The sequence below is a fragment of the Pipra filicauda genome, unplaced genomic scaffold (genome assembly GCF_003945595.2).
Source record: "Pipra filicauda isolate LSUMZ 115617 unplaced genomic scaffold, ASM394559v2 scaffold214_size1419223_pilon, whole genome shotgun sequence".
NCBI classification, from domain to species: Eukaryota; Metazoa; Chordata; class Aves; order Passeriformes; family Pipridae; genus Pipra; species Pipra filicauda.
In genome coordinates this window covers 1,315,475-1,334,573 of record NW_024104326.1, presented here as the reverse complement: position 1 = coordinate 1,334,573, position 19,099 = coordinate 1,315,475, and the positions used below count along the sequence as shown (strand labels likewise).

The following is a 19,099-nucleotide window of genomic DNA, read 5'->3' as shown; positions in this document are numbered from 1 at the left end:
TTCACTACCCATATTTTAAAGACAGATGCAGTCATTAATTGGGGAAATCACCAGTAAACAGAACTATACTGTCTTCAAGTAATGAATCAGCTACTGACAACTCTAACTTCCATTCTACAGATTTTAGAGTATTTTATTTCAGATTAGTTTATATATTTGAATTCAGTAACTACTTCACCTGAAATTAAGAAAATTTATAAAGGTTTTAAAATGTATTAATTTTATCTATATCAAATATCTGAATAAAAGTAATTAGAGCAGTGAAATCAAACCTCCACAGATTTTTTTTCCACTTCCCTAATGAACAGTGGCAACTTCAAGGCCATTTTAATATTTAATATTGACACTAATTATTTTTAAATTTAACTTTTAATAAACCTTCATACATATCGAACACTATTAATGCATTTTCAGTCAACTAATTTACAAGGATTATAATACTGCAGTGTCTCTGAAGAATACATGAAGGTACGATGAACCACAAATAAAGTAAACTGCCAGCAACACAGCACCAAATCTACGAGAACAAGTTTGAGTATATGTTAAGCACTTTACTGCTCTGTTACAAATATTGATCAGGTATGCTCATCAGTGCACTGTAACAATGAAGAAAGAACTTTACTCAGAAGTAAAACTGGTTCTCTGAAGGAAAAACTTGCACTAGGGAGAGGACAAAAGCCTGTTTGCTGCAGTCCTCAACTGCAACTGAAGTCGTAACCTCTTGCCTTAGATCAGCAAAAGTAGGTGGGTGAAGATGCAGAGCAAGTCACAGATTTAAAGATATTGCAAAGGCCCTCCACAGCAAGAAAGGAAACACAAAAATGTTTTATTGAAAAGGTTGTTATTAAATATACCCATCTGCAACCCAGGCTTATTTTTGACCATTTCTCAACCTAAGTGAAGAAGTCCCGTAAGCTACAAAGAAGATAAAATCCAAAAATAAAATCCACTGGTCCCCCTGCCCCGTAGTAACGACCTGAGAAATTGCAGCTGTTCACCAGTAATGTCATGGAATTGCCTGTTTTCTGCTGTTATTGTAAGAATATTTTGACATTAATCAACACATGCAGCCACTTGCTTTTTCAAGTTACCTGCTAAGGAATCTGGTATGTATATATACATGCACGTTTACAGACACACTTGCTATTATCATTCTCTCAGGTCTTGGTAAGCCCTGAAATTCCTACCATTCTGAAGAAGCTTCCAAAAAAAGCAAGGGAGCAAAGCATTAAGTTGTGTGCCAGATACTCAAAGCACAGACACTGGGTGTTTCTACTTTCTCTGCTTTTCCTTCCTCTTCCTGTAAATCACGCAAATTCTCTTCAATTCCTCATAATGAATCTTCTCCACCTCTGCTGGTTACTTTATGATACACTTTTGCAACATCCCACATATATTTTCCTTGTTGAAACTATTTTTCCACTTCTTAGAGACTTTTCACTTTAGATTGTCTCTTTCCTAAAAAAAAATTCAAATACTTCATGACTATCAATTCTTTCCTCCATGAATCGAGGGACAAGCAGAGAGACCTGACTGTTTTTTACTCACCATCCTTGGAAACCAAACATATTTCATGTTTGAAGAAAAGCCCTTAGGTAACTTGCAAAGAAACAACGTTTCAAGTAAGCTCAACTTTTCCATGGCTTTCAGAATTCCCTCAGTATTGATCTGAAAGTCAGGAATATTTCTGAGATAAGGCAATTTCTTCTTCAGAAGTTGAAAAAAAATTTTCAGTCTTTAAGTTTAATTTAGCTATAATACTTATTAGAAGTTATTTACTGAACCATTATTAATCAATATGGTCATGGAAGGAGTTAATGTAATTTAATTTTAAGTAACTAGAACACCTGCATATTTGTAATATTATTTCTATTTGTATCTGAAGAGGAAAATAGTTGCTAAGGTCTATGAGTAAAATGCTAAATATTGACTAATGCAAAGGGGTAACCATGACTTCAGCAAAAAGAACAAAGCATATCTTTCCCAGTCTCTTCAAAGAAACAAGGGAAGAAGCTGGTATCTGCTGCAAGAAGCAGCAAAACTGCTTGAATACAAGTAGAACAAGCTCCACTGCAAAACACTGCCTGAGACTATTTCAGGGTGGAAGAGACATCTAGAAGTCACCTGGTACCACCACCTGGTCAAAGCAGGACCAACTTCTACGTCAGACCAGGCATTCCAGTAAAATTCTGACTGTATCTAAGGATAAATGTTGCACAACCTCCCCAGGCAGCCTGTTCTAATACTTAACCACACTCAGTAAAAATTTCTTTCCTAATTTCTCACCAAAATTTCCTTTAGAGTGTGCCCATAACCAACCTAAGCACTTTAGAGCTATCTGCAAATATTTGCAAATTGGTACTACAAACTTCAACTACACCCAAACCCCGGCTACTTCTTGAAAATTAAAAACAGCATGTCCACAACAGGATGAGGGACCAGTCTGGAGAATTTTCCTCTTTCAACTTAAGTAATGTGACGAAGATAGAAGAATCCTGGATTTATGTTTGTTTTGTTGCTTTCAACCTTGAAATCTTCGCTGCAACGGCAAAGTATCAAACTAAGGCCGACGTTCTTTCCCACTCCTGGAACACAGGTGTGCATGTGTACACACACAGACTGAATCAAGCCAAACACCAGTGCTTAGAGCATGTCTAGAAGTTTGGTGACACTATTCTTGGCCTCTGCAGGTTAAAGAGATGAAAATGCACAAGGAACTTGGCAATTATGCAAAAACACCTGTCCAGTCTTGGAAGAGAAGTGTTTACAAGTCCGCAGGCTGTACCAAACAATACAGAACCCTCAGTGTGCTCACGGCTGCCTCCTGGAGCGAACCCCACAGGAAACTCAAAAGGAAGAACAGCAGTTTCAAATACCTTTAGCTAAAGCGTAATACTGCACAGGTCCAGAGAGGACTTTTGCTCCATAAAAGCTTAGCTGTGAATGTGTGTGTGGGGTAGGACTTGAAAAAGCTTAGATATGTGCTCTGAGACACTATTCATTTAAATACCAGCACATGGGAAGAGGTTGATGCAAGTCTGCTCTTCAAATCAGTTGTCAAGCTATGGATCAAGCATAGTCCTGAAAGAGACAGCTCTGCTACATCCTTTAATCTAATACTGCAGATACACACCAGAAACAGAACAGAAAGATTGTCATTTGGGTACTTACCAGGCTTCCTCCTCTCCCCATTTTAATGGGTTCATTGAACTGTGATTCTTGAAAGTAAATAGCTCATATAATATCTCAAAATAAAATCAAGCACTAAGCAGTAATTGATCTAAGTATGGAAAGAGAATATGAAACCTTTCATAATCAAGTATTTAAATGGCAGTACCAAATTAGTCTTCTCTGTCTCTCTGAAAACATATGGGAAGCTCTGTGCACAAACACGTGAAAGGTGCACAGCTGGGAGAACAAGTCATCTTACACAGAGACCAGTGAGGGACGTACGTGCCTGCTGGACAGGCAGAGCACTACTGCTCAAGTGCCAGCAACAGCAATGCAGTACCACCAACAGCTCAGATACCATTCTGCCTTTCTGCCACTTCTCTAAGCTACAAGCAACTACAGAATCAGATCTGCCAGACAGAGCTGCTAATAAGGAGTAAGGAAATAATCATAAAATGGAGTTTCCCACGAACTAGTTATAATCTTCATACTTAAACTTCAATTCCTGATAGGGCATGAGATAGTAACATTAGTCTGTTCCCAATATTATTTTTTAATTCAATGCAATTTGACAAAGGAGTTAAGGTTCTAATAACTGGATTTTCAAAGTTTTGAATAACCGGCTGGAAAGACAACAGATGTACAAATGAGTGTCTTCACTAACTGAAAAGCAGGCTATCTGTGAATATCTCACAGACTCAGCTTGGCCCATCAAGTAGGCACAACAAGCTAATTTAGATCGGTTACACTATCTCTTGGCTGCTAGGAGCACCAGAGGCACGGGGAACTGCATACTGCAATCTCTTCAGTGAGTCAAGTTCAAAGGGATCGAGTATGCACATGTATAGGGAACTGAAACTCAGGAAGTCAAACCTTCACTTCTGCTGGTCATATAACTTGCTCCACGGTGTACTATGTATTTTCGGTATTGTCTCTATCTAAGCATTTGCTAAAATAGACCTAATCCGTACTACAACACCTGACCACTAGAATGTCCTTCTTTTCAGGGAAGCGTCCATACGGCATATCAGGCAGACCAGTCACCTGCCTGCAAAAGAAACTCCAAACTCCCACTTCAAGCCCCGGGAAACACACAACTCTGTTACGAATCAAAAATATGAACTTATTTCACCTAGTACATATTTACCTTGAACATGGAGAATGATTAGCAGATAGGCTCCAAGCAATTGCTCATGAACTCTCAATCGAGTCATCGTTCACTTTTAATCCTTCCTGTGCAAGGCGACTGCCCCTTCTGCTTGACAAATGTTAAGCTTAGTCTGTTCGGTGAAGCCTAATACAAGATTTGGTGCTTGACTGCAAAGATGCTTTCCTAACTTTTCCACCTTCGTTTCCTGAAAGATACAATAAAACAAAGTGTTAAGAAACTCTCTGTATTTCGGAAGAAAGAAAAAATACTCAAGATTTTACATCAGATTGATTGTAACCATGTGTCTGGAAAAAAAAAAAAGCATATGTTTATTAAGATTTATTAAGAAAACATTAGCCATGTTTACTATCCAACGGAATAGCAGGGTTCTTCTGAAATATGCACTTCTGGTAAAAACCCACAGGGACGTTTTTACATTCCTATAGAAAAAATATTAGATGTGTTAATGCAGTAGTCACAGTTGTATAATTTTAGACTTGCATACAGCTTTTATAGGTAGTAGTCAACAGATTAACACAGATTGAATAGAAAACTATTTTCTTTACAGACATGAAAACTAATTTTCATTATTTTTCTTAGAATTGAAACTCAATGGTGACTATCCACAACACTACAAGGGAAAAAAGCACTACCATGTTAGGCCACCAGTTGAAAAATGCTTGTAGAGAAACTTTATTGCAAAAACACTCAGCCTCTCTGATGGAAGAAAACTAAATTTGTATTAAATTTAACAATTAGTTTAGTTACTTAATATACTTAAATTACCTTTGTCTCCTAGAACAGCACCACATCTTTAACAACAACAACAAAAAGACAATATTAATTCCAACTTAGAATCACGACATCCTTCTGGATATCCCCAAGTTGTGGGCAAATTAATCCCTCCTGAAAAATTACGCTACTATAGGCACACGCCATTTGCTCCACAAATAAAATATAACTCTCCTCATGCAGTGGGTGAACACACAGCTAAGACAGCCAAGCTGAGTAAGAAGTTACTTTTTCAGACTGCAAGAGTTGTGGTCACATTCTGCTTAAAGAACTTTTCAGTGGCGATTCACAAGGGAAGTGTAATTGGGCCTCAAAAGGACTAAAAAGCAGCTCGAACACCTAAACAGTTAATGGCAACAAAAGCAGTGCTGCACAGCGATGAACAGAGGGCTGATTTTGCCTTTCCTCGGCCTCTTGTTTCGGCGGGGTTGACCCCCCTGACCCCTGTCAGCCTGGCGCTGCTCATGAATGCCAAAACTGGCGTTCGCCCGGGGATGGGTCGCAATTACTGTTGGTGGCCGCTTCCAGCATCAATAACTCAATCTGTCTGTCGGCGAGACCCAAGAACTTTTCATTTTAATTAGTCTTCGGAGGCATTTAACATGGAGGCAAATTAGCGGCCGAGCCGGGAGGTGTCCGTCACTTCCAATTTCGGCGGGCACGGCGGCCGCCCCGACCCCTGGCCTACTTTTCACACATCTCTGACTTCTCCCCAGCGCAGCGACAAAGCGCCTCCGCGCCAGAGGCAGCCAGGGACGAGCTCCCAGCCGGGGCTGTGCTCCCCGAGCTCCATGGCAGCCCTGGCCTTTGCCAGGATTGCTGCCAGGTTATGGTGAGACAGGCTCAGAAACACGCGTTTTGCAGGCATCTGGAGCACCAGTGACTTCAAAGTGACCTTCCTGGCCTGGCAGAGGTAAAGCAATGTGACAGCAGAAATATTCACTCCTTAGTCCTCCCTATACACAAGAAACAGGACCAATTCTGACAGCTGACAAGGAATATCCTTCTAGCTATAAAACATCAGACCAGCAACATAAGCCTGTAAGTAATACTGCTTTATTCTGTGTTTCAATGGCAATGAACTTCCAATCCTCGATAAAACATGTGGAAGATGAAAACTGCCAACAGTTTGTATGTAGTAATACAATGAAGACTTTATTTACAGTATTCCATCAAGCAAAAAACCACCCCCCCCAGTAATAGCCTATTTAAAGTATATTTAAAAATAATTTCTTGTCCATGCAAGTTTCAGGAAGGAACACAGAGTCACACTCTTGTACGTTTCAAGAATAGGGGTGTTTTGAACTTTCAGAAAATTGGGGATCTTGCTCCCCAGTTCGATAAGGTCAGCAGGCACACTGGCACAGGAACATGTATTTGCCATTGTACCACGAAGCATGTTACCAAAAAGTCAAGAAAAAATGGGAAACCACAACATTTTAATGCAACTCACTCTAATTTCATGATGATTTTTGTTCAGTGAGACAAGCTAAGGTAGTTTCCAAAAGTGCTGTCCAAGCCTAGGCAAGAAATAATGCTCTCCACTTGAACCAGTTTTTTGTACCTGAGTCTTCCTTCCGCCAATATTTCACTTTTCACAGGTATTTATGTATTAAAATGTATACATGTATAAAAATGTATATAAAACTATATAATAAAACAAAACAGAGAACAAATTCTGTCATAATTCCCCATTTTAAACCCACTCTAATTTGAGAATACCTCAAAAGATGCAAAGAAAAATTCCTATGCACATGTGGCACCATCACTTGGCGGATCTTTCTGTTGGTGCTACAGTCAGTGCCAGGTTCCCCCTTAGCCAGGAAGGCCCCATGGCTGGTTCAAGCCTTGGGCAGACAAGCACTGCTGAGCCCTGCTGCACTGATGGCAACACTTCACTGTAGGGCAGGTGAGCTTAAGCCACCAATTCACAGTAGCATGTCCCAGAACTATGTGAACTGCAGTGTGGACACATATCCTATTCTACTGCCCATCCCCTGAACCCTTCGTTTTCTTCCTGTAAATCTCCGAGTTAAACAAGCTAAGACAATTTGTTCTCTAATAGTCTATTTTGGTCTTGTGCAGAAACAAAACTGAACACATTTCATTCTAAAGATCACCTGGCACGCCAATGCAGCTACGTAGTTTAACAGGTTAAAAACCTTTCAAAAAACCAGACTAGTGTTTTAGTGCTTCTAACAAATGCCACACCCCAAAAGGACATAGTCATGACCTTCATATGAGAAAATCTTTCACTAAAACCAAAACAAATCACACAATCTTTAATGAATTCCCATTAAAGAGGAAGACTAGCATCTCTGCTAAGGCACACTATTGAAAGTGAGCAACAGCTGGAATTTCTCCAAAACCTACTTGATATAACAGTGTAAAATGACACGACTAAATAACCACTTCAAATGTGTTAAAGCCCCAATTAACACCTGGAATGCTACTCTGCCAACAGAATCATGCTGAAGAAATTCAAATCCATAAGCCAATCAGTTGATTTTGAAGTTTCCAACCCCTCTTTTTTCTACTGTAGCCAAGAAGAAGCTTTCAGCTATGACCCATTAAAAAGTAACTTATTCATCAATTGTAACACCCAATTTGTCTGCAGTGTATTTTATTATCCTTCCTAATAAGAGTTTATTGAAGAAAATGCTTTTGTTATTAAAACTGTGTGTGTTTCTTTCTGAAGTGGAACTTGGCAGTGAATTCACGGCACTATCACGACAGTCTAGTCCTATGCTCTGTATGATTCCAAATATATGAAGTTGGAAGTGTGCAAGATCTGTCATATGGTCCAAAATGACTCCGAGTTCAGTGGTAACTGTTCTTTAGATGTGGCTATGTAATATTTTTAACAGCATGATCCCCAAACCAAATGAGCTGTGCTGTTCCAAATTTCAATAAAGAATGATATTGCTGAATGCAACAACAAAGACAGTATTGTAAAAGGGGAGTACATGAAAAAATGTCAATCTTGGACTTCACAGTAATTAGAACATATAATCCACTTCAACAGACAAGATATTTCAAAATATTTGCAGCAGTACATATAATACCAAGTTAATGTATTTGCCAAAACAAAACTAAAACATATTAAATGTTTCTCCTGTGTGTAATTGGGGCAAGAAGTGACTCAGGTAGCTGTAAGCATATTACCTCAATCACAAGTACAGTTTCGAACAGAACTTTGAGCTGGAACAGAATGCCAGAGATAAACTGGACTGTCTAAGCCAGCGCATGACAACTTTCCTGTTAGATTACAAAAAACCTGATACGGTGCCACAAAGAAAATTACTGCTTTGGATGAAGGAAAGAGGGATTGTAAGAACAGCACAGAATTCACTACGGGGCAGACAAGTATTTTCAAGAACAGAGATTAGCAGTCTAGTTTAAATGACATTCAAAGACCTTGATTCTTGATTCAGCTTGATTGAAGAACAGTCACCATTTTCTTTAATGAACTAGGCACAAAAAGCAAAATTTCAATGAACTTTGCTGACAAACATGAATTGTCAGTTCAGCTGAGTGTTGCTTTTATGCAAGAAGATTTGGGATCACATGAAGAACCAAAGTAACAGAAGTGGAATGAAGTCCAACTGCATGAAATTGGGAAAGTCATGTATATTGGTAACTCTGAAGAATTCCTGCTTCGCAGAGACCAAAAGCTTATGCATAGGAGCCAGCTGTGTCCAAGGACTCAAGGACACCAACTGATTACAGAACATCAGACACATCTATGTGATGTTGCTGGGAGAAAAACACAAACACTACTCTAGTATTTCCTAGGGAAATTTCCCAGGGGAAACAGTAAGGCATGAATAGCACAGAGACAATAGGATTGATAAATTCAACATATGCCCAGAAGGATTGATCCTCACTATCTCAAGAACAGGAAAGAAAGACATTTGGAGATGTGCTGGGTTTGCATGGCCAGGTTTTGGTAGCGACGGGGCTACAGGGGTGGCCTCTGTGAGAAGCTGCTGGAAGCTTCCTTCCCCCATGTCCAGCAGAGCCAATGCCAGACAGGTCCAGGATAGACTCGCCACTGGCCCAGGCTGAGTCCATCAGGAATGACAGTAATGCCTCTGGGATAACATGCTTAAGGAAGAGAAAAAAGTTGTTGAGCAGATGAAAATTGAAGCCAAAGAAAAGAGGAGTGAACACCTGAACAACTCTGCAGACACCAAGGTCAGTGCAGAAGGAGGGGCAGGAGGTGCTCCACGTGCTGGAGCAGAGATTCCCCACAGGAGCAGGGGAAGGACTCCTCTTCCTGAGCAGCAGCAGAAACAACCTGTGATGGATTGACTGTAATCCCCATTCCCGTCTCCCTGCACTGCTGGGGGGTGGGAGGAGGTAGAACCTGGGAAGAAAGGAGGGGTGGGGGAAAAGTGTTTTTAAGATTTATTTTACTTCTCATTCCCCTGCTCTGATTCTGCTAGTAATAAATTTAATTAAGATCCCCACTTTGAGTCTGTTTTGCCTGTGACAGTAATCAGTGACTGATCTCTCCTGATCCTTATCTCAACTCATGAACCCTTTGCTATATTTTCTCTCTCTGTCCAGCTGCAGAGGAGAGTGAAAGAGTGGCTTTAGTGGGTACCTGACATTCAGCCAGGGTCAACCCACTACAGGAAACAAAAAGAAAAGAAGATAATATGGTTAAGACAGTTAAAGTTGTTGGAGAAATGATTACACTTTGAAAATATAGCATATATTTATATATATATAAGGAAAGACAAGACAGTTATTTAACCTGAAGAAAATTACTCGTTCAACAACAAGTAGGTATGGATTAGCCATTAAAATTTATTTAGGTCAGAAATTAGAAGACCATTTCTAACCAATGGTTAGAAGGTTCTAGGGCAGATTTTCAAGCTAAAGAGAGTCCAAAAAATTAATTAGTCTTTAGTTTAACAAAGCATGTAGCTCATGTAGCTGCAGGTGACAGGCTGGGAGCAGACTCTTACAACTTCATTTTGTTACTCATAATACAAAAAGAACTATAGTTAGCTTTAGTTTATCCAAAGTCAAATAGTAAAATTTAACCAAGTCCATAGCAAGAAAGTGTCAGATTCTGCACTGTGTCATTCTGTCAAATACTTGCACAAGCCTACTTTTTAAATGTGTTTCTATTATTATATTGCAGAGCATGCCTACACAAATTGTAGAAAAGTGTCATATTGAAACACTCAAACTACCTACACTTAAGTGCTGTCAAATACGTTAAATTACAAACAACAAGGTAAATCCACCACCAAAATCTGTCAAGAAATCCTACAGCTGATGGAGAAGTCTGCTGGCTATTGCAAGCTAGTTGGGTACATGGCCATCAAAAAAGCCAACTTCAAATAAGGTCCTGTTTGTTTAGGCACTAATCTGTTCAAGCTCACAGAAATAATTCCATTAAACTATGGATTGTATTGGAATTACTTAAAACTATTCCCAATTGCATAAATTTAAAAGCCAAGAGATTGTGTAAATTATATCAACATTTTTTCTCCCTCTGCAAGCTGCAATGAAGTCTGAAATGTTAAATGAAGTGTATTATATCCTTCTCAAAAGTCTGAAATGAAAAATTGTATCTTAGTTCCCTTTGCAGGACAGTTATAACCATGGGTTTAGAATACATGTATTGCAACATGTCTGATCATTAAAAAAACACAAGTCCCTAACAGCTGTTTTCTGCAGCAAGACAGTTCACAGTGTTACAAAAGGACTTATTTCTGGCCAGTGGGAAAAATCACCAAAATCCACCTTGGATAGTCACACAGAAGTCTTCTGAAAGAAAGATTTCACATTGCTTGCAAATATCAAATGTGTGTATATTACAGCAGAATTTAGAACCCAAAGTACTAAATTATGATATATCTGTCTGCTTCATAAACAAAGTTGTTAACCATGAAGAAATTAAAGCTGCTTTTCACCATGCCCAGCACAATTAGGTAATTGGGGACGCCACTCATTGGACTCCTGAATGCCCATCTTACTGTTATTCTGGAATTCCAATTAACTAACTGCTACAAAGTTTCTACCATTAAATTAACTGTAATGAAATGCAGCAAAATTGTTTTCCCAGTGCCATGCCATCAGGAATTCAGACATATCCTACTCTGTTACAAACATGACACATCCTCTTATTTGAGCATATTTAAATGAGATTTTGCTACACAATTTTTATGCATCTTGAGCCATTTCCCCTTTTTCATCACTTTGGAGATTAGCTGTCTGAGAGCTTCTGCCCTTTAGACAATTGGCAAATGGAAACCCATGCTATTTCTATCATAAATGACATCAAATCCTGGTATTCTACCCAGAAGCTATCATGCTTAAATGTTTTTATTATCTATTTATAATTTTTGTTATTTCCTTACTGTCATACCAGTTAATGTGAACAAGGAGAAAAGTCTCCACATGTAATGCATTCCATCTCTAAATTTAACAAATACAAACAGGGAATCATAACCTAAACCTGTTAAATTTCCTTTGCAAAAACAAACTTACAGAATGCCTTTTACTCACTAAACATAAGCGAGAGGAGGAAAACTCATCAAAACTTTCAGAAATTTTTCATGTTACTACTAAAAATATCATGGTCATACTGCAGCGCCTACAAAACTTATCACACATTTTGGCTCTGAGTTAAAATAATTTTATACAAACAGTATACATAGGCTGAGGAAGGGAAAAAGCTGGGCCTCAATCCTGAGTATACATTTGCTCACTTCTTTAGATGTGAACAATGGACCCTAAAATCAATGCCAGTGCCTTCAAAAGTATAAGTGCTTTAATAGAAAGGGTTTCTAAAGTGCAACATCCCTTTCAGCACTATAAAGACGATTAATGAATGTTTTCACAACCTTACAGTAATTTTTTCATAATTTAAGGACAGTTTTTCATTAATCTATGTCAAAAAAATCCCCAGAACAAAAAATCGACAGGGTGTTTATTATACTTAGATCCCATGATCATGGTTTATTTCTGTTACACCTACAACCTCTGCCCAATTCAGAAGAAAAAATTCACAATTACTTTTTGTCTCCAAAGCAAAGATGATTATGCAAATTCTGGAACTCGCAAAGAGTTCTCCAGAAACTGGGTTTTTGTTTGGTGGTTAAAGAGCATATTTTTCATTTCATGATGCCTAAGGAAAACAGCCTTTTTTTTGTGTGTGTGTGTGTCACTGGCTTTAATCAGCAACAAAGCAGGGTAGACAAACTCATGCTTTTTCCGCTATGTCCCTGATATTGGTTTCTCCTACAAGGGAAGGAGGGAGGAACAGAAACCCATCCTTAGGCCAGTCTGCAGCTCCGGCTCCCACACGCTTCCCAGTCCCAGTACTCTGCCCACAGGAGGGTAGTGTAGGCTAATTTCCGAGCAGGGGCACGTTGCTAAAATCTACATCTCTCCCGCAGAACACTCAGAAAAAGTGGCTGCTATTTAAAAGACACATCACTTGAATTTCAATTTCGGTACAAAGAAGAAAACGGCAGCGACGAGGCCGAGACAAATTCAATGCGGGGCTTGGGGTTTAGCTTTTTTTAACACGAGAAAAAAAAAAAAAAAAAAAAAAAAAAAGACTGCAAAATACTTCTCTCCCTCTTCCCCTCACTCCCACCCTTAATTCTTGTTTTCTAGGTAGTGAGATTTTTCCAAGCCTCCTGGCCGGCCGCCAGCCCCACGAAGGGAGCGGGCGGCGCTCCCCCCGCGGCCCCTCCCGGCAGCCCAAGGCGCCCGGCCTGACATGCTTTTCAAGGCGTGCTAGACTGCAGCGCAGACTTTCTGGCTCCACTTCCATTGTTTGCACGGCTGCTTTGCTCCTTATCCAGAGCGCGGATTAGCATAAGAATACTGTCTTCCCCCTCTGCAAGCCAGCTCCCCTCCAGAAGACCTCCACCCCCTTTAAGAATAAACATGCGGTTGGGTTTCTTTTTTTTTTTTTTTTATTTTCTCTTTAAATCCTCTTTTCCTATTCAAGGCTTGTAGAAACCAATAAAATAAATAGAACGCTAAACAAGCAAGGCTGACAAGGCTCAGAAATACCCGATTGCATAGATTAGTAATTACCAAGGTCAAAAGAGTCAACCTGATAATGCTATTCACGGAGCCCTCACTCCTCACACTCACGTTGTGGGCATGAAAGTTACTAAAGGAAATACTTTCCAAACAGAGCTGATAATAAATAAGTTTAGGAAGGAGTAACACAAAGGAGACCTTAATTCCCTTTTTTTTTTTTTTTTTTTTCTTATTTACACATGGAAGATGGAGTTTCAATTTATTAAGAACTGACAGGAAACATTACTTACCAAGACAATCCTCAGCCAAAAAAATACAAATCAACCCTTCCAAACAGAGTAGCGATGCCTTACACAGAGGAATCACTGCTGCCTTCTTACAAATCTGCAAACCCTTTCCCTCTGGTATCTGACAAAGGGACTATGGTGTCCCTTTTAGAGCAAGTGACATGTGATCTGGTATTAAAAAAGGCCAACAGAAGAGCATTTCACAAGAAGCAAACTGTTTGCCCTCACAACGCTTAAAACTGTCAACACGGACATATTTTTTCGTTCTGCTACCCAGAAGATAACTGCTGTCCAAATTAATTCATACATCACTTCATGAGCAAGATAAAAACACACTTGCAAATATTGCTTCATAAGCAAGCCACATAATTTTTAAATCATCAAATTCAGCAGTCCCCATTGCAACGGGCAAGAGACAAGCTTTCTCTTAACAGTATCTGCTCGATACAAACAGCAGAGACAAGACTGGCAAGTTCAACATTATGATGATCTGCTAACACAAAATGCTGCTTGGCAAGGTGAGCCTTAATCCTCATTTTCCTCACCTGCTTGCCATGCCCACAGAAGCACTGTACTGTGCTGAGAGGAGAAACTCCCTGTCTAGCTGTTCCCATAAGCCACTGCAAATAACACACAGATATTCTCAAAAGAGCAGTCTCCATCAGTCTTCCAAAGAGGCATTTTAATAGCTGGATAGGATAAATAAATGAAATAGTAGATGGTCCTCCTTTACACTCCCCTAAAACATTGATGTGGCAGGAGAAAATGATTTTTTAAGTGTTCATACTACAGAAACAAAATTTTAGATCAATGTGATTTGCAAATTACATTTAACTGTTAAGTTTGTTCTTCATGTTTGTTATATTGCCCTTATAACTTAAAATTTCAACCTCTCTTATTCTTTCAAATTTTAATGAATAGGTGGCTCTTATGTCATCTGTGAGCCTTGACACTCACCCTAGAAACTCATGTTGGGATGTTTTTATGAGATTACAAGCTTCAGGCACAAAACACAAGGAGGTTATCACCATCACAGCAAGAGGAAAGGAAGTGAGCAAGTATTGTCAGTGGCAAGTCCAGAAGAGCCTAAACTAGAATCAATGGCAGTTTAAATTAATATGCTGGGCTCTGAACAGCTGTGGCTGATGAGCTGCCACTTGCTGATACTGCCACAGAGGCACTGACCTCCAGGAAAAGAGCAAGGTGGACAGCTGGGGGTATTAACCTCACAAGCTGTCTCACTAGGAACTCCCAGAGCTTACAAGGAGAAGCCTGACACATACAAGTAAGTTAGCAAAGCTTTCAAGGCCCAATAAAGTAAGAAAATAAAAGAAGGGGGGGAAAGGAAAAAAATAATAAACGCCGAAATCCATTTGAGAGCAAATACCTTGTAATTACAACATTAATTATCTTACTTAGAACCTGCAAAGTATTCAGATATTTTCAATATCTGAGTGACAAATGCTAATGTGTAAAGCATGACATGCTCACATACAGAGTTATCTTACAGATACTGCAGATATTAAATTAGATTGCTATATTAAGAAAATGCTTCCGCAGTACAAATACAAAATTAATTCTATGCTGCGTTCAGTGTCTGTTAGTATGTGCAATATTTAATTTTCAATATGAAATATATAATAAAGTATTATTGCTCTGAGAAATATTTCCAGGACTCGAGATGTATGTGTCTGAGCTTTATCTTACCCTGCTACTATTCTGCAAGTTTTGCCGAGATGAGAACCAATTTTAATGCAAACCGAAGTTAAACTCTTGGTGCACTGTAGATCTGCTGGGTTAAATAACTACAGAAACAACATGGTATGCACATGCACACAAACTACACCTCAAGTTTAAACAATGTACTTTCATCAAATATAGCTTCAAAGACATTTCTAAATCCAAACACAGTGATCTTTCAATAAGTAGACAAGAGTTCAAAGGTAATGTTTACCTCAACAGTTATAGTCCCCTATTTCCCTGCACCCAAGTGCTAAAGGAATACTATTAATTTCTTTTCACACACAATTTAAAAGCAAACATGAGCTTTCTGGTCAATGAGATTAAAATATTTAGATTTCAATAGTTTTATTAGGTGGTTATTTGTATTCAAGCAATTATACCACTTCTCTCAGTGCAAAAAGGTTATTTTAAACACACTAAAATGTTTTTCAACACCTGTTGCACAGCAGAGCAAAGGATAGCAGGACATCAACATGTAGCATAGCAGCTTGGTTTTGTTTGGTTGGTTTGTAGATTATATGAACTTCACATTTAGCTAAGAAAATCCTCATTTTTTTCCATTCAAATCTTTGCTTTTCTCTCCATATTGTAAGAACTAAAGAAACTAAGAAAGTACAGATATGATATATCTCTTCTCATATGAATTTCACTTGGTTTCCTAATTTTCTATTTGATCCTTATGGCATATGTCTTAACCTGCCCAGACTCACTACTATAGGAATGACCTGAACACTATTTTTATGGCAAATATTTCTCCCATTCCCCATCATCCTCAAACTTGAAGGTATCTCCTCTGATGTTTAAACAGTTCCTTGAGCTAAAAATTGTAAAAGTAAATCCATCTGTTTCCGAAGTCACCTCTTTGTTAACTTTGACAATTCAATTATTCCTCAGTCATTCAAGATCACATTCTTACACCTGTCTCATTTTGCCTTTTCTTATGTTACTTCTGTCAAGCCTGTTATTCCATCTAAGAGTAATTTATTCCTTCCACATCTCCACTATCCAAACATTCTTTTTTTCAGGATTCTTTAGCTTACATTAATCGCCTCCGATAGGATGCAATTAAGGCTGATCCAAATTAAATCTTTGAAGGAAAAATTGAGGTTGCAGGAAAACCACAGGTTCCATAATGGGAAGGAATATTTTTGCTAGTTGAGGAGAATACAGAATGATTTTTGGCAGAGAGAAAGGGGACAAAAAAAAGGCATCATTACTGAACCTTCTCTAACAAAGGGTGATTAGTATCTTGTAATACCAATCCTTTATCACATCCTGAGTATTGTCCATTCCTCTTCTTTCTTTGAGATTTTTCACACATTTGACTTAAGAACTGTACTGAAACAAAACTAGCAGACAAAATACTGCAGTAATATATTGGGTTTGTGAGGCCAGGTTTTGGTAGCAGGGGGGCTACAGGGGTGGGTTCTGTGAGAAGCTGCCAGAAGCTCCCCCCATGTCCTGTACAGCCAGTGCCAGCTGGTTCCAAGATGGACCTTCTTCTGGCCAAGGCTGGGCCAAATCCGGAACGACAGTAACACCTCTGTGACAGCATATTTAAGAAAGAAAAAAAAAGTTATTGTGCAGCTGTAATTGCAGCCAGGGAAGAGAGGAGTGAGAATATGCGGGAAGAACAACTATAGAGACACCAAGGTTGGTGCAGAAGGAGGGGCAGGAGGTGCTCCAGGCACCAGAGCTGAGGTTCCCCTGCAGCCCGTGTGCAGCCCGTGGTGAGGCAGCTGTGCCTCTGCAGCCCACGGAGGTCCACAGGGATGCAGAGATCCACCTGCAGCCATGGAGGAGCCCACATCAGAGCAGGTGAAAGCCTTTTCAAACTGGATTCTGAATCCACTCAACTGACAAACAACAGCAAGAGTAGCCATTCTCGCTGGTTCAAGACTTCCAAAAGATCTTTTCTTCCCAGTCAGAGGACTGGTGAGAGTGTGCTTTCTTTCCATCAAACTGTATGCCCACATAAGGATTCAGCTATTTCTCAGGCTGTGGCTGAGTAACAGGCAGGGAAGGGGGAAAACCACCCAGAACCGTCAATGCTATTTTTAAAGACCAATAACACAAACTTTTTCACCCTCTCCATTAAAAAAGTCTTATTAATTCACAGATGGGCAATATCACCAAACAACAAATTTACTGAGGGGAGGGGAAACTGAGTAGATTGCAAGTGTAGATTTTTCAAATTCTGTAACAATTCAAAGTGCACAGAATTCCAAGACACCTGTATAAATATCCCTCTTCTCATACACTGCCATCTCAAAGACCTCCTCTGCACAGGCAGACCCCTTGATCATTTTACCTTCATTCCACTGAAAGCCTACGACTGGACTGTTTCTGTGAACTATTTCATATGCTTTACCTGACAATTGAAACAAATAATTCCTTTTCAAACACCAGCAGCTTGAAGAAACATGTTTGAATGAGAACAGGAATTTCAGATCTCAGAACAACAAAAAGTGTTTGAAGCATGGTCAGGTGTAGCCATTTGAGAACCCTTCCGCAGATCTTCACTGTGGAAATTCTCCTATCCATGGGACTATTGACCCCTCTAGCATCACTAACAGATTCAAATTTTCTGTAGCTAACTGCAAACATTTAAAATCTGTGCACAAGATGCCGTGTCTATATCAAAACCCTGGCAGAAAAACCTCCTCATACCATAAGCAAGCCACAGCTTCTAGGAAATTCATATTAAAAATCATGACTATGAGACTTCTGTTTTCTTCAAAAGTTATGTATATATACCACACACAAACGCAGGAATATGCATAATTTTTTCCCATGCAATTTGTGTATTTGATCATCCACACCCATATTATTCTTTTTTTAATACATGCTAAACAACACCTTTTATTAGTAAATACAACTCAAGTGTTACTACTTTTTGGCATATAGCTGCCTCACCTGCCTTTTTTGTTTCTTTTTCAAGCCATTCCACTGTGAAATCAGCATATTCTTACTCCGCTTACTAAGTTTCTAAGCAACTTCTGCTTAGTTCTAACTATAACTAGCAAACTCACTAACAGCCTAAGACATGGTGCACACACCTAAGCTTTGTGCACTTGCATACAGTAGTTGAACCAGTGGTTTACATCTGTTCTTCCCTATACATATAAAGCACACCATTTCAATATTTGGATTATGTTATAGAAATAGCTACTGCTATTATCACATCAAGTCAGTTAGTGACAAAGCAGATGGAAGAAAAAAAACCCCCTTTTTTATATTAACCTGTGCTGTTAAGAAGTTATCTTTCATTCTGAGTATTAACAGATTTCTCTTTTTTTCCAAAAGTGGCAAAATATTTAAATTAACTGTCATATGACTAACCTGTTAATTAAAATTTACTTCCCAATTACTTTTCATCATAGGTACTTGAGCAAAGTAACAGAACTTAATACTTTAGTTTTAACAGATTCAAATTATTACTCAAGATCCTGCAATTCCTGTACTGTGCTGTAAACCCAAAACATACATATTTTAAGGACATGATAAAAGTATTCCTTCTTTACCTAGACTTGGCTATGGTACACAGGTAATTCTTTTCACGGACAGTACATATCTGGTTTAGAAATAAGAAAATTAGCAAGTTTCTATTACTTCTAATGCTTTAATGAACATTAAAGATATTATAAAAAGACCCTTTATCTAAATCAATCTTAGATTTTTGGCAAGTTCACAAGTAGCTGTTTATTATTTTAAAATACATTGATTTTAATGAAATTCTGTATTAACTACAACACTTTACAAACAGTTCACCTAACATTTCATGAAACTTCTTGTAACATCATAACCTTGGAACCTCTGGAGAAGGACATTCTTGACTTTTAAATCTAGCTCAGAGGAACCTACTCTGTAACTGACTACTTAAAACTCCTTCAAAACAGCACCATTTAAAAAGGAACCTTTACCTGTTTGGTTT

The 19,099-nt window shown here is 38.8% G+C and overlaps 1 protein-coding gene across 2 annotated transcripts in view; it reads right to left on the bottom strand.

Annotated features, from left to right (window-relative positions):
• BMPR1A (bone morphogenetic protein receptor type 1A) overlaps positions 1–19,099 on the bottom strand; it is a 79,468-nt gene that overhangs the window by 19,814 nt on the left and 40,555 nt on the right. For both annotated transcript variants that reach the window (XM_027734617.2, XM_027734616.2), the window contains one exon: positions 4,319–4,526. In XM_027734617.2, coding sequence (XP_027590418.1) covers positions 4,319–4,385 — 67 coding nt within the window. In that variant the 5' untranslated portion in view covers positions 4,386–4,526. The remainder of the gene's footprint in view (positions 1–4,318; positions 4,527–19,099) is intronic.